This window comes from Colossoma macropomum, unplaced genomic scaffold, assembly GCF_904425465.1.
Source record: "Colossoma macropomum unplaced genomic scaffold, Colossoma_macropomum, whole genome shotgun sequence".
NCBI classification, from domain to species: Eukaryota; Metazoa; Chordata; class Actinopteri; order Characiformes; family Serrasalmidae; genus Colossoma; species Colossoma macropomum.
In genome coordinates, this window is record NW_023494786.1 from 632,744 (window position 1) to 648,679 (window position 15,936).

Below are 15,936 nucleotides of genomic sequence, written 5' to 3' on the forward strand. Positions count from 1 at the left end.
GGGGGGGGATACTGGGGGAGTACAGAGAGAGAGAGAGAGAGTGAGGGAGACAGATACTGGGGGAGTACAGAGAGAGAGAGAGAGAGAGAGAGAGAGAGTGAGGGAGACAGGGATACTGGGGGAGTACAGAGAGGGAGGAAGAGAAAGAATAGAAAGAGAAAGAAGAAGAGGAGGAACATAGAGAGAGAAACAGAGAGAGAGAAGGAATAGAGAGATAGATGGGGGAGTACAGAGAGGGGGACAGAGATATGATTGTTGTGATGCTTTAGCAATACTGTACCTCACAGTCACGCTAATAAAGCTATTCTGAACTGAACTGAACTGATACTGGGGGAGTACAGAGAGAGGAGGGGAGAGAGAGGGGAGAGAGATACTGGGGGAGTACAGAGAGAGGAGGGGAGAGAGAGAGGGGGGGAGAGAGATACTGGGGGAGTACAGAGAGATAGAGGGAGAGAGATACTGGGGGAGTAAAGAGAGAGAGAGGGAGAGAGATACTGGGGGAGTAAAGAGAGAGAGAGGGAGAGAAGGAACAGAGAGAGTGAGAGACTGGGGGAGACAGAGAGGGGGGGGGTTTGAGTATAGTGGGAGCCATATATGTGAGGATTTCAGGGGGACACTGAGCAGAATGAGGATGGTAAAGTGACAGTTCGTAGGTCGTGTTTGGTGTCTGAAGTTGGCCTCTTTAGCTTTAGCACTGGAGCTACGAGGCTAATGTAGCTAACAAGTAATGGAAGCCAATACCCCCCTGTTTAGCCCTGTAGCAGCCTGAATACGGTTCATTTAGGCGTGCAGTTAGCGCTGCTAACAGGTGGGCTATTAGCTTCCATTACCTGTCAGCCTCACAGCTATGGACAGTAAACCCGTCCTTCGGGTAAAACTGGGTTAATCTGACTTTTAACAAACTTTACTTCAGCTTTAGAGCCGCGAAGGTCTAAAGTGAGGCGGAGATTTTAAGACAAACTGCACGAGAACAGAGAAGCGCAGTGAGCCGCAGCTTTCAGATGCAAATAGAGGAGAGGCTCTCCACTGTGTACGTCTCTGTAACTGTGCAGCTCTTAAAGAGAGAGAGTGACCCGCAGCGTGATCACACAAAGAGAGAGAGCGCGGCAGAGCCGGATTCACACAGCAGCAGGTCAGACAGCCAGAGAGAGAGAGAGGGAGAGAGAGAGAGGGAGAGAGCAATAATGAGCTCCAGTCTGATGAGCCCAAGATTACAATAAAGATATGCAGCCAGTAGAGAAAGTGAGAGCGAACATACAGCAGAAGTCAGAGACCTTCACGTATTATTTCCAGTCAAAACAGCCATTAAATACAAGCACTTCATTTCATATAGTACACAAGATAATCTACTTTCATAATGAACGAGAAAGTCAAAACTATAGGCCCCTAACAACCACCTGGAAGAGCTGGTCGACCCCAAAACTGCCCCCATCAGATAAACAGCACTTAAAGCTTTCATCTTTGAGAGAGAGGAGAAAATCAAGCTGCTTCAGATCTGAAAACATCCACAGGTGTTTCTGTCCATCCTTCCACTGTGAGAAGACGACTCAGCGCTGTGGGTCTGAAAGGATGTGTAGCTGATCAAGAAGAACCTCACTGAGAAAAGGAGACGGACACATCAAACAAAGATGCTGACCAATGGACTGACCACCCCAGAGTCCAGACCTCAACACCACTGAATGTGTTTGATTGCTTCAGAAAATGATCAACCAGCTTCTAAGACTGAACTTTGGAGGTGTGTCTGCAGATTCTTTGAGGAACTGAAAGTGAGGCTCCTGAAAAGAATGGAAGCTGGAATGAAGGGAGAGAGAGACTCACTGACACAGCTGAGAGTAGATGTAGCTGCTGAGTATTCTGTGGAATGTTCTGGATGTTTTCTGAAAAGTTCCCTCAGACTGACAGCCGCTTTCTAACCCAGTGAGACTCAGTGTGTAAGCAGATTAGCCGGTGTGGGATCATCATCATCATCATCGGCCGTGATCCACAAGACAGCTTTGGAGAGTTAGCATGCTAATCTCTCAGCTCAACACACTACAGCGCACTAAACCGGCACAGACGGGAGAAACATTCTCTCACGAAAAAGAGGAATAAAACATGAGATCCATGAAAAGGAACGCTTGAGGATGCATGATTACAGACCAGTGGACAATACTTTCACTAACTGACCATTTTATTAGAAACACCTATCTTGTACTTCCACTAACTGGCCACTTTATTAGAAACACCCACCTTATACTTCCACTAACTGGCCACTTTATTAGAAACACCTGTCTTGTGCTTCCACTCATTGGCCACTTTATTAGAAACACCCACCTTATACTTCCACTAAGTGGCCACTTTATTAGAAACACCTGTCTTGTGCTTCCACTCATTGGCCACTTTATTAGAAACACCCACCTTATACTTCCACTAACTGGCCACTTTATAAGAAACACCTACCTTGTGCTTCCACTCATTGGCCACTTTATTAGAAACACCCACCTTGTACTTCCACTCACTGGCCACTTTATTAGAAACACCCTACCTTGTGCTTCCACTCACTGGCCACTTTATTAGAAACACCTACCTTGTACGTCCACTTACAGTTCATCTACAGTCCACCTACCGTCAAGTCCATGTACAGTTAACCTACTGTCCTCCTACAGTCCACTTACAGTCCATCTATAGTCCAATTGTAATCCCTCTAAAGTCCATCTACAGTTCAAAAGTCCATCTACAGTCTATCGAAAGTCCACCTACAGTTCACTTAAAATCCATCTACAGTTCACCTACAGTCAATCAACAGTCCACTTATGTTCCATCTACAGTCTACCTACAGTCCATCAAGACTTTACCTACAGTCCACTTAAAGTTCATCTACAGTCCATCTACAGTTCATCAACAGTCCGTCTAAAGTCCACCTACAGTGTACTTGAGAGTTACAGCAGTTTGTGTGGTGAGTGTGTGATGTGTGCTGCCCTCACCGGTACCAACCCCTGCTGCTGGAGAGAGAGAGAGAAAAAAGAAGAGAGAGAGGGAGAGGAATAAACGAATGTTTGGTGGAGACCCAGCACGCCACCTTTTTTGGAATATCCGTTCTGTCAGTTTTGTTTTCTATTTTATTTTGCACATCTTTTTACATTAAAAAGCCAAATTATACTTCATTTATGTTTTAGTGACCCCTTTATTTTAAATATAAGCATCAAACAGTGCCACACCATGATTTTTACTAAAATGCCACATGTACATTTTTTCACTGCAAGGGCTCGAATATCAAAATTAAACATTTTCTCAATATCAATAAGACGTGTCTGAGGCATATTAATAAAGTGATGCTGATCTGTTCATTAATCCAGTATAAGCAGCATACGGCTTTAAAGGTATATAAGGCTTTAAATTGAAACAGTTGCTATTTCAGAAGTGTAGGTGGCGCTGTACGTCTTATTCTCTAGAGAAGGAGGAAGAAGTCTAGCCAATCACTCACAACAGCAAAGACCTTAGGAACAGATTTAATTAGCATTCACTATATATGTATAATTTTATGTATAATTTAAAAAAATACTAACAGTTACTTGAGTCAATTTTTTTACATAAAATATAACAATATTATGACAGCCGTTAGATAGCATTCGTTATTTTTATACATATTCTTGAATATGCTATGTAAAATATTATGACAGCTGAATTAGCTTTGATAACTTGACATACAGTCTTTTACATACCTTATAAAAACATCATGACAGTTAGCTAACGTTAGCTATGTTCATATATGTTCTTTTAATTACTATATAAAAATATTACACAGTTAGCAGAGGTAGCATTAGCTATTTTCATATATATTCTTTTATATACTATATCAGGATGACAGCAGAATTAGCCAGCACTCATTATTTTTCATAAATACACAAATATAAATAATATAAATTATCATGACAGTTAGCATATATGCTATTTTCACATATATTCTTTTATATGGTATACTAAGATGACAGCAGAATGAGCTAGCATTAGCTATTTTATTACATATTATATAAAAGTATTGACAGGTAACATAGCCAGCTTTAGCCGTTGCATAAATATTTGTTTATATATTATATAAAGTATTATGACAGCAGAGTTAGCTAGCATTAGCTATTTTCTTACATATTATAGAGAAATATTGACAGTTAACACAGTAAACACAGTTAACGCAGTTAACACAGTTAACACAGTAAACACAGTAAACACAGTTAACACAGTAAACACAGCTAGCATTACTTTCAAACATAAGTGTGGAATAAATTCACAGTTTCAAATCTGCACTTTCCACACAGTTTCTCCACTGCTTTCAATGAGCTACGTGTCAGAAATCATTTATATAAAATTACAGCATCGTTTTTACTGCTGTCAGCAATTACTGTGGTGTTTAAAGCTTAAGATACGACAGCTGACTACTGTGTCCATTCTGGAAGCAGAACAGCATCGTCAGCAGAGCAGCGCCCCCCTGGGGCAGTGGAGGTCAAACGCCTTGCCCAAAGGCACAACCAAGTAAGGAGCCGGTCCTGGGATTTGAACCCATGGCCTTCTGGTTCCAGCTCATTTTTTAGACTACAAAACACTTAAATACACACTGTTTACCCCAAAAGCAGGCAAGCACATCACTGCCACTGAACCATGGAGACACCACTCCATCTGTACACATTCTCAGTGATGCACTGAACTCTAATCCCCACATATGCTCAAACAGAAGCACATGTGGCACTGAGAGATGACTTCCTCACTCCTTCACACCCAGCTCATCTCCTCAGCTCAAGATCTGCATATGACACAGGCTAATTACTTCCCCTAATTAAGCAATTAGAATGAATTAGAGAGCAAACACAAATTCAAAGAGATTTCTGGATCATTGCTGCTCGGTTTAAACAGCTAATTAGTCTCTACAACACCCCCAACACCCCCAGCACCCCCAACACCTCCTCCCTCCTTTTCCAGACTGCCTCACAGATATAAAGCAGCTACTTCAGAGAGAGAGGATGTTTGTTTTCAGTCTCCAGTTGACAATACGGCCTGCAGAAACAGAGCTATGGCTACAAAATAAGCCTACTGCCTTTAAAGGGCGGCGCTGAGCGACGTTTGTTTGTTTGATGTTTGTTAATGACACCTTTAGAGAGCGGCACTGAGCGACATTTGTTTGTTTGATGTTTGTTAATGACGACTTTAGAGGGCGGCGCTGAGCGGCGTTTGTTTGTTTGATGTTTGTTAATCACGCCTTTAGAGGGCGGCGCTGAGCGACGTTTGTTTGTTTGATGTTTGTTAATCACGCCTTCAGAGGGCGGCACTGAGTGTTGTTTGTTAATTTGGTGTTTGTTAATGACGCTTTAGAGGGCGGCGCTGAGCGACGTTTATTTGTTTGATGTTCGTTAATGACGCCTTTAGAGGGCGGCGCTGAGCGACGTTTGTTTATTGATGGTTGTTATTGACGCCTTTAGAGGGCGGCGCTGAGCGACGTTTGTTTGTTTATTTGATGTTTGTTATTGATGCCTTTAGAGGGCGACGCTGAGCGACGTTTGTTTATTTGATATTTGTTAACGACGCCTTTAGAGGGCGGCGAGACGTTCGTTTATTTGATGGTTGTTGATGATGCCTTTAGAGGGCGGTGCTGAGCGACGGTTGTTTAGTCGATGTTCATTAATGACGCCTTTAGAGGGCGGCGCTGAGCGACGTTTGTTTGTTTGATGTTTGTTAATGACGCCTTTAGAGGGTGGCGCTGAGTGACGTTTGTTTGTTTGATGTTTGTTAATGACGCCTTTAGAGGGTGGCGCTGAGCGACGTTTGTTTATTTGATGGTCGTTGATGACGCCTTTAGAGGGCGGCGTTGAGCGACGTTTGTTTATTTGGTGTTTGTTAATGACGCCTTTAGAGGGCGGCGTTGAGCGACGGTTGTTTATTTGATGTTCATTAATGACGCCTTTAGAGGGCGGCGCTGAGCGACGTTTGTTTATTTGATGTTTGTTAATGACGCCTTTAGAGGGCGGCGCTGAGCGACGTTTGTTTGTTTATTTGATGTTTGTTATTGATGCCTTTAGAGGGCGACGCTGAGCGACGTTTGTTTGTTTGATGTTTGTTAATGACGCCTTTAGAGGGTGGCGCTGAGCGACGGTTGTTTATTTGATGTTCATTAATGACACCTTTAGAGGGCGGCGATGAGCGACGTTTGTTTATTTGATGGTCGTTGATGACACCTTTAGAGGGCAGCGTTGAGCGACGGTTGTTTATTTGATGTTCATTAATGACGCCTTTAGAGGGCGGCGCTGAGCGACGTTTGTTTATTTGATGGTCGTTGATGACGCCTTTAGAGGGCGGCGTTGAGCGACGGTTGTTTATTTGATGTTCATTAATGACGCCTTTAGAGGGCGGCGATGAGCGACGTTTGTTTATTTGATGGTCGTTGATGACGCCTTTAGAGGGCGGCGCTGAGCGACGTTTGTTTATTTGATGTTCATTAATGACACCTTTAGAGGGCAGTGCTGAGCGACGTTTGTTTATTTGATGTTCATTAATGACACCTTTAGAGGGCAGTGCTGAGCGACGTTTGTTTATTTGATGGTCGTTGATGACACCTTTAGAGGGCGGCAGTGAGCGACGTTTGTTTATTTGATGTTCATTAATGACACCTTTAGAGGGCAGTGCTGAGCGACGTTTGTTTATTTGATGGTTGTTAATGACGCCTTTAGAGGGCGGCGCTGAGCGACGTTTGTTTATTTGATGTTCATTAATGACACCTTTAGAGGGCAGTGCTGAGCAACGTTTGTTTATTTGATGTTCATTAATGACGCCTTTAGAGGGCGGCAGCTGAGCGACGTTTGTTTATTTGAGCGTCAGTTGTGAATTCTTTCCTCTTCCTGGTGAGGAATAGTCACTAAGCACTATTACATCACCACTAGGTGGACCTGAATGGACACTAGCATTGGTATTAGCATTGATAGTGACCCAGACATGAGTCCCAGACATGCAACACAACTCTCAGCGATTCAACACAACAATTTAATCCATTTAAACTGTCAACATTTCAGCCCTTTACCAGTCGTGACCTTTGCCTCCAGGCACTGAAAAACAGAAGTCCAAACTGAGCATCTAAAAGTGCCATCTGAAGCGGTCAGCCGGGTCAGCGGTCAGTCTGGTTATAAAAGCAGGCTAATTGGAAGGGAATAAAGCGAGTGCTAAAATGCACAAAGCTCTTGGTTTCAGAGGGACAGGCGACAGATGGAGGAGCGGAGTCACTAGCGACCAGCAGACTTTTACTGTTTCTTGGAGACAGTTAGAGTGAGATGGAGCTGCTGGGTCTGAATATAGTGGAGCGTAGGCAGAAACACATCGGAGCCTAGAGCTCCAGCATGGCCCTGCAGCCCTCTTACAACTTCAGCCCGCTATTCTCAGCATGTGTGTGTGTGTGTGTGTGTGTGTGTGTACTTCTCTACATGTATCTATGCATTTACACACGTTTAATTACAACAGCCTTTTCAAACTAATGCCATGTAAAGGCGTTGACAAAAGTAAATCAGACCACAGTAAAAAAAAACAAACTGTTATTGGACCACAATGATATACTGTAAAACCATGATTGAGCCATGAAAAAATATAAAACAGTGACTGCACTGCAGCAAATAATGTAAAACCATGAGCTGAAAACAACAAGATAATGCAAAACAGTAACTGGACCACAGTAATCGACTCTAAATCTGTTATCAGACCACAAGAAACACTAAAAATAGTGATCAGTTTGCAAAAATGTGATTGGACCACAGTAATACACTGTAAAACTATGATTGGACTACAGTAATAAACTGTAAATCTGTTATCAGACCAAGAAGTACACTAAAAACAGTGATCACATTGCAAAAATGTGATTGCACCACAACAACATAGTGTAAATTCTGACTGAATCACAACAATATAGTTTAAAACTGTGATTGGACCATAACAATATAATGTAAAACTGTGATTGGACCACAACGATATAGTGTAAAACTGTGACTGGACCTCAACAATATAGTGTAAAACTGTGACTGGACCTCAACAATATAGTGTAAAACTGTGATTGGACCATAACAATATAATGTAAAACTGTGATTGGACCTCAACAATATAGTGTAAAACTGTGATTGGACCTCAACAATATAGTGTAAAACTGTGATTGGACCATAACAATATAATGTAAAACTGTGATTGGACCACAATGATAGAGTGTAAAACTGTGACTGGACCACAACAATATAGTGTAAAACTGTGACTTGGCCACAAAAATCGTGTAAAACTGTGATTGGACCACAACAATACAGTGTAAAACTGTGATTGGACCACAACAATATAGTGTAAAACTGTGATTGGACCACAACAATATAGTGTAAAACTGTGATTGGACCACAACAATATACAACAATAGACTGCAGCAAACAACTGTAAAACTCTGTAAAACTCTACCTTTCTGTAGTCGTCATATTCACTGAACAGCTCAGAGTCATCGTCCAGACTGTCCCCTGACGTCTCTGAGATGAGCCCAACCCCATCGTCCAGAATCTCCTCTGAGAAGAAAGATGGTCAGAACACAATGAATCTGCTGAACACTATAAAGAAGATGGTCATCTGTATTTTATTAACAATTTTATTAGCCATCAGAATCCACTGAAAACCTTTTAATTGGTCAACTAGGGCTTAAGACCTTGACCACCATGGCTCTGAGAACCCACTTAATACAGCACTGTACTATAATCAGTTGGACTGTAATGAACTGTATAAATTGCAAAACAGAACAACTGTGTACACGGTACAATAACTTTGAAGAACCCTGGTTCTGTTGGTTCAGAAATGGACCATCTCACCTTTTTTCTGCTTGTTCTGATAGAAACCCTATTCCTGGGTCTGCTGGTAATCCGGTTCATCTTTCTTTAAGTTGTGCCAAAAACCTAACTCATACTGGTTCTGCCGGTTCTGATAAATAATGCAACTCACTTTGGTTCTGCTAGTTCTACCAGTGATCCAGCAGAACCTATTGGCTCTGACAATAATCCACCTCAATTTGGTTGTACTGGTTCTGACAGCAACTCAACTCGCCCTGGTTCTGCTACTTCAGAAAGCGAACCAACCCATTGTTCTACTTGTTCTCTTAGGAACCCTGTCCCTGGTTCTTCTAGTAATCCACTATATCTTTGTTCAAGTGGTTCTGCCATTCACCCAACTCAGTTCGGCTCTTCATGGTTCTTTTAGTCCTGCTGGTACCTCAGCTCACCCTGGCTCAGCTAGTTTTGCCAATAGCCCAGCTCACTGTGGTTCTGCAGGTCCTAACCCACCTTGGTTCTGGGAGAAGATGTCGGTGTAGAGGTGCTGCACAGAGTCGGATCGTCTTGGGGGCAGGAAGCAGTGCTGTCTCCGGTCCACCGGGGGCAGTGTGTTCACTGTGAGTGAGAGGGATGCCTGAGAGAACGCAGCCTTCATGTCGGAGAAGGTCAACGTGCTGGAGTTTTTCCCGTTAAGCTGCAGGATCTCATCACCAGCATTCAAACCTGCAAAACATCACAATGTTTACATTGCAACACCCTAGCAACCCACTGGAATACCATAACAACCACCTTGCAACCACCTGGAACACCATGGTAACCACCTAGCAACATTCTAGCAACCACTTTGAGTACCATTCCATCCACCTAGCAACACCCTAGCAACCCCTGGAAAACCATAGCAACCACCTTGCAACCACCTGGGACACCATGGTAACCATCTAGCGACATTCTAGCAACCACTTTGGGTACCACTGCATCCACTTAGCCACACCCTAGCAACCCCCTGGAATACCATAGCAACCACCTTGCAACCACCGGGAACACCATGGTAACCATCTAGCAATATTCTAGCAATCATTTTGGGTACCACTGCATCCACCTACCAACACCCTAGCAACCCCCTGGAATACCATAGCAACCACCTTGCAACCACCGGGAACACCATGGTAACCATCTAGCAATATTCTAGCAATCATTTTGGGTACCACTGCATCCACCTACCAACACCCTAGCAACCCCCTGGAATACCATAGCAACCACCTTGCAACCACCGGGAACACCATGGTAACCATCTAGCAATATTCTAGCAATCATTTTGGGTACCACTGCATCCACCTACCAACACCCTAGCAACCCCCTGGAATACCATAGCAACCACCTGGAACACCATGGTAAGCACCTAGCAACATTCTAGCAACCACTCTGGGTACCACTGCATCCACCTAGCAACACCCTAGCAACCCCCTGGAATACCATAATAACCACCTGGAACACCATGGTAAGCACCTAGCAACATTCTAGCAACCATTTTGGGTACCACTGCATCCACCTAGCAACAACCTATCAACTCTCTGGAATACCACTGCAACCACCTTGCAACCACCAGGAGCACCACTGGAATCACCTAGCAACATTCTAGCAACCACTTCTGGTACCATTACATCCAACTAGCAACAGCCTAGCAACCACTTGGAATACCATAGCAACCATCATACAACCACCTGGAAAACCATTGGAACCACCTAGCAACATTGTAGCAATCATTTTAAGTACAACTGCATCCACCTAGCAACACCTTAGCAACCCCCCTGGAATACCATAGCAACCACCTGGGAAGTGCTTTACACCCATTTCTTCAGGAAATGCACTTTTATGGTCTTAAGTAACATCACAACATTCTAGCAACCACCTTGGGTACCACTGCAACCACATAGCAACCACCTGGAACACCATGGCGATCACCTAACAAAATGTTATCAACCACCCGGGAGGTGCTTGAGCTGTGCAACCACTTAAGCCTTATTTTCTTCACTTTTCTAGCTTTTTCTAACATCACATTTTGAATGTAGTCATTGCCGAGCACCGCGTAGATCACAGAGCATCACGGTTTCACGAGTCCCTATTGCTAATGTTCATAAGCCAACACTGTTAACGAAGAAAAAATAAATACGCTAAGTAAAGCTTCTGCATTGTGGCTGGCTTAGTAACATACTGCACTATCAACTGCTGATTAGGGCTACGTTAAATAACTAGGCTAACTTAGCAACTAGCATATCCTAGCTATGCTAAAGGCCAATGCATGCCAGTGTTATAATGGAACAAATGCCTTTGATTAGTGTACAGAAAATCATTTACCTTATCAAACATGTTTTGTAAATACTGTTACTCAAGTATACACAATTCAATGTGCTATGCATGTGTTATGAAGTCCCTATGTAGACATCCAGCTTAATAAGTGATACCAGATGTAACTTGACACTAGTTACTACTTTCATTTTGGTGCACCCTGCACAGTTGTGGGCGTGCGTGGACCGGCCTTGATTCCCGCCGTCCCATAGATAGTACAGCACTCGGAAAATTGGTGTAAGTCTTGAATAAGGGGGCCGGGGTGATATAATGGTGCTTCCTTTTCCTCCAGAGCGGAGCGTGAGTCAGCTAGCATGGCTAATTCGAGCCTCGCCGAACCCCCACAAAGCTCTCAATACACGTGTTACATAACGCAGCGTGGCAACAGCAATAACACCCATTACTGATCCCCGAACATCTACAGAAACATACAGCCTACAGCCCAGACAGAGAGAGGGAGAGAGAGAGAGAGAGAGAGAGAGAGAGAGAGAGGGAGAGAGAGGGAGAGTGTGGGGGAGAAGAGAAAAGGACGCTAATGAAGCGGAGAAGAGCAGTAATGAACCTTTAGCAAATGCTAATCCTCCTGCTTTCACATCAGTGATGTAGAGTTGCTGCACGCTGTCATCCTCCACCACTGAGATGGAGAAACCTGTCAGAGAGAGAGAGAGAGAGAGAGAGAGAGAGGGAAATTAGCTTAGCTAATACAGAGCAGCGGCAATATTAGTCTAAAAGTGCAACATGACATTGATTATTTTACCTCTTTATGCCTATTCATGTTCATATTTATACAGTTGCAGAAGGTTGAACACCCCCAGGTCATATTGCTTGTGTTGTTGATTTTCAAAGCGAATTTAAGTGCAAAATTTCTATTTATTTGCTGAGATTTATTTGCTCAGGTTTTTTTTTGCACAACCCTCAGTTTATGTTTTATTTTTTTCCTCCAAATATGTTCAATGCAGTAAATAAACAGTAATTGTGCATTAAAATGTGCTTATCTTCATCTAGAAAATCAACAAAACGGGTCAGTAATCGTTATTGTGATATTAGCCTTTGCTGATATTGGTAACACCATGGTAACCACCTGGCAACATTCTGGCAACCACTTCGCGTACCACTGCATCCACCTAACAACACCCTAGCAACCCCCTGGAAAACCATAACAACCACATCGCAACCACCTGGAACACCATGGTAAGCACCTAGCAACATTCTAGCAACCACTTTGGGTACCATTACATCCACCTAGCAACACCCTAGCAACCCCCTGGAATACCATAGCAACCACCTTGCAACCACCTGGAACACCATGGTAAGCACCTAGCAACATTCTCGCAACCACTTTGGGTACCACTGCATCCACCTAGCAACACCCTAGCAACCCCCTGGAATAGCATAGCAACCACTCTGCAACCATCTGGAACACCATGGTAACCACCTAGCAACATTCTTGCAACCACTTTGAGTACCACTGCATCCACCTAGCAACACCCTAGCAACCCCCAGGAATATCATAGCAACCACCTTGCAACCACCTGAAACACTATAGTAAGCACTTAGCAACATTTTAGCAACCACTTTGGGTACCACTGCCTCCACCTAGCAACACCCTAGCAACCCCCTGGAATAGCATAGCAACCACCTTGCAACCACCTGGAACATCATGGTAAGCACCTAGCAACATTCTAGCAACCACTTTGGGTTGCTAGGTGGATGCAATGGTGGTTACTAGAATGGTGGTTGCTAGAATGTTTCCAGGTGGTTACCATGGTGTTACCAATGTCAGTATTGCAAAGGCTAATATCATCATAACGATTACTGACACATTTTGTTGCAAATGAGCCTTCAACCAATCACAGCGAGCATCCTGACCAATCCTGACAATCATACTGTGCCGTTATCATATCATATTATATTAAACTGCATCACGTTGCATTGTATCAAATTGTATCGCATTGTATTGCATTATATTGCTTTATATCATATCATATTATATGCTATTGAGTTGTATCATAATATGATGTATAATATATTGTATTGTATTGCATCCTATTATATCGGACCACATGGCACTGTATCATATTATACCATACTGTATTATATCACATTGTATTGCATCCTATGTTGTATTGAATTGAACTGTATAACAGTGTATTATCTCATTGTATTAAATTATGTCATATCTCATTGCACTACATCATTTAATATCATATCATACTGTATTATATTATATACGATACATTAAATACGATTACGCATGGTATCGTATTGCAATGCATTGCATTGTATCGGAACGCACTGTACCAAATCACATCATACCACATTGCATCATATCATATTGTGTCGTATCGTGTATTATTATATATCGTATTGTGTCATATTGTATTATATAGTAGTGAACTGTCATATTGCATTGTATCAAATTGTGTTGCATTGGATTGCATCATATTGCTTCATATCACATCATATCATATGCTATTGTATTAATATTATAATGTATGATATCGTATTGTATTGCAAACACATCATGTTGTATTATATGGTATCAAATAGGGGTGGGAATCTCTCGGCACCTCACGATTCGATTCGATTACGATTCAGAGGGCTGCGATGCGATTATAAAACGATTATTGATGCATCTCGATGCATCTTTTTTTTCTATATAGCATTTATATTTTCTCACTGTGTGAGCTCGAGTTTCGAGTTCAAGTTTCAAGTTATTACACAACATGTCAGGACATTTATGCATTGAAATGCTTGTGGTGAGGCTCAGCTAATCACTCTACAGAAAGTAAATAAGTAAAAATAAAAATACAAGAAAAACCAACTGAAATATATTAAATATACACAAAACATACACAGAATATAGAGACAATATACATTTTAAAGTGACTAAGTGACTCAGTGCTGTTATTTAAAGTGACTTGGTACTTTTAAAGCAAAGTATTTGTAATGATCCATAATGAATTTACTTCCAATGTCTTTTATTAATAAAACAAATGGAAGTGATGTGGCAAGTGAACTAGAAGGCTCTCATTCAGTGCTCTTGTTTGGAGCTCGAAAAGCTGCTGCTAGTCATCTGCGATAAAATGCGCAGTTACGGTGAAATAAGATCCTGTGGTCATAGATGTCCACACAGCACATGTTACAGCTATTCTACCTGTTTTCTTTAGTGATTTTATAACTTCGGTTTTGGTCTCGTTGTAGAGACGGGAGGAATCGCTGTGTCAGTAAAGTATCTTTGAGACGGGACGTGTGCAACATAGCGCGAGAGCCCTGTTTCGCAACGACTGAGAACCGGCGTGCAGACTGCAGGTCACATAGCAGCGATGCGTTATTCGCATTCATAAGCAGCGCAGTCGGTTTCCTGGTACGTTAAATCTGCAATGAGAGACTGTCACACAGTAAAAAGTTGCGAAGATGAAGTCGCTTCTTTTTCAAACTCTCCTGTTCCACCTTAAATGGTGCCGCCTTTACATTCGGCACCTCAGTTAGAATTTAAGGTGGAACGGGTAAATTCGAACAAGAAGCTGGAGAATAAGAAGCGACTTCAGCCTCGTAAAACAGTCGAATCAGTTTTCTGGTGGAGATGGGAGGAAAGCGGCTATAGCTGAGCTAAAGCTTAAAGCAGAGCGAATTAAATCTGTGCTCTCGTTTATATTGTTTAGCCTATATTAGGACATTATCACACACTGAGACACACTGGACATTAAATGTTGCAGCTCCCAAGGTGGTTTGATTTTTGTTGAAAGGACAAAACGGCTCTTATTAACATTTGTGTTGTGACTCCTGACCTAACCTGGCTTTTAATGCAGAGGGCGCCGGTCGGATTTCTCGCTCTTCCACTTATGTTACTGTTATGTGCCGCCACAGACTGTCCGGGCGCTGCACTTCCACACTTCCAAGTTCCGCCTTTTGCGTTCTGCCAACATTATTTTATAAATCAAATAATTAGAAAATCGATTTTTGACATTTGTGAATCGATTCAGAATCGTTCACGTCCGCATCGCGATACATCTAAGAATCGATTTTTTCCCGCACCCCTAGTATCATATCACGTATTTTTTTGTATTGAACAATATCGTATTATACCTCATCGTGTCAAATCATATCCTAACATCATATCACATTGTGTTGCATTGTGTCTTATCATATGGTGTATTGCATTATATGGTATTGAATTGAATCGTATTGGATCACAAGTTATTGTCTTGTACCATATCATATTGTATTGAACTGAATTGTATCAAACTGTATTGTATCTCATTGTACTGAATCATATCAAATCATATAGCACTGCATTATATCATATTACATTATAGCACATAGTGCTATATTGAATCGTCTCATACTAAATAGTATCTGATCATATTGCATAATGTTGTTTTGCACTGTATTGTACTGTATATTATCATATCGTATCATATATGGTACTGAATTGTCTTGTATCACATGGTATTATATGGCATTGCATTAAATTGTATGGTAACTAATCATATCATATGGTATTGAATGAAATTTTATCACATAGTATCGTACTGCATTGCATCGTATCATGTCGAATTGTACTGCACAGCAAAATATCACATCGTATTGTGTCACACTTACCGTATCCAATCATGCAGGACTCGTCCCGGTCGAACTGAATGACCTTCCTGATTTTGGAGCACAGCTCGATTTCCTTGTACAGCTGTGAATGAAGAGTGATGCAGTGCTGATTAGGCTCTTTCAGTGCTACAGATTACCATCTCACAGCTGTCCACAGTCAGAGATACAGAGAGAGCGAAAGGAGAGAGAG

At 42.2% G+C, this 15,936-nt stretch overlaps 1 protein-coding gene across 1 annotated transcript in view; it reads right to left on the reverse strand.

Annotated features, from left to right (window-relative positions):
- The window catches only part of tiam1b (TIAM Rac1 associated GEF 1b), a 110,696-nt gene that overhangs the window by 20,227 nt on the left and 74,533 nt on the right, over window positions 1-15,936 (reverse strand). Inside the window, 4 exon segments of the mRNA XM_036557165.1 lie at window positions 8,440-8,540; window positions 9,306-9,518; window positions 11,704-11,790; window positions 15,747-15,828. Coding sequence (XP_036413058.1) covers window positions 8,440-8,540; window positions 9,306-9,518; window positions 11,704-11,790; window positions 15,747-15,828 — 483 coding nt within the window.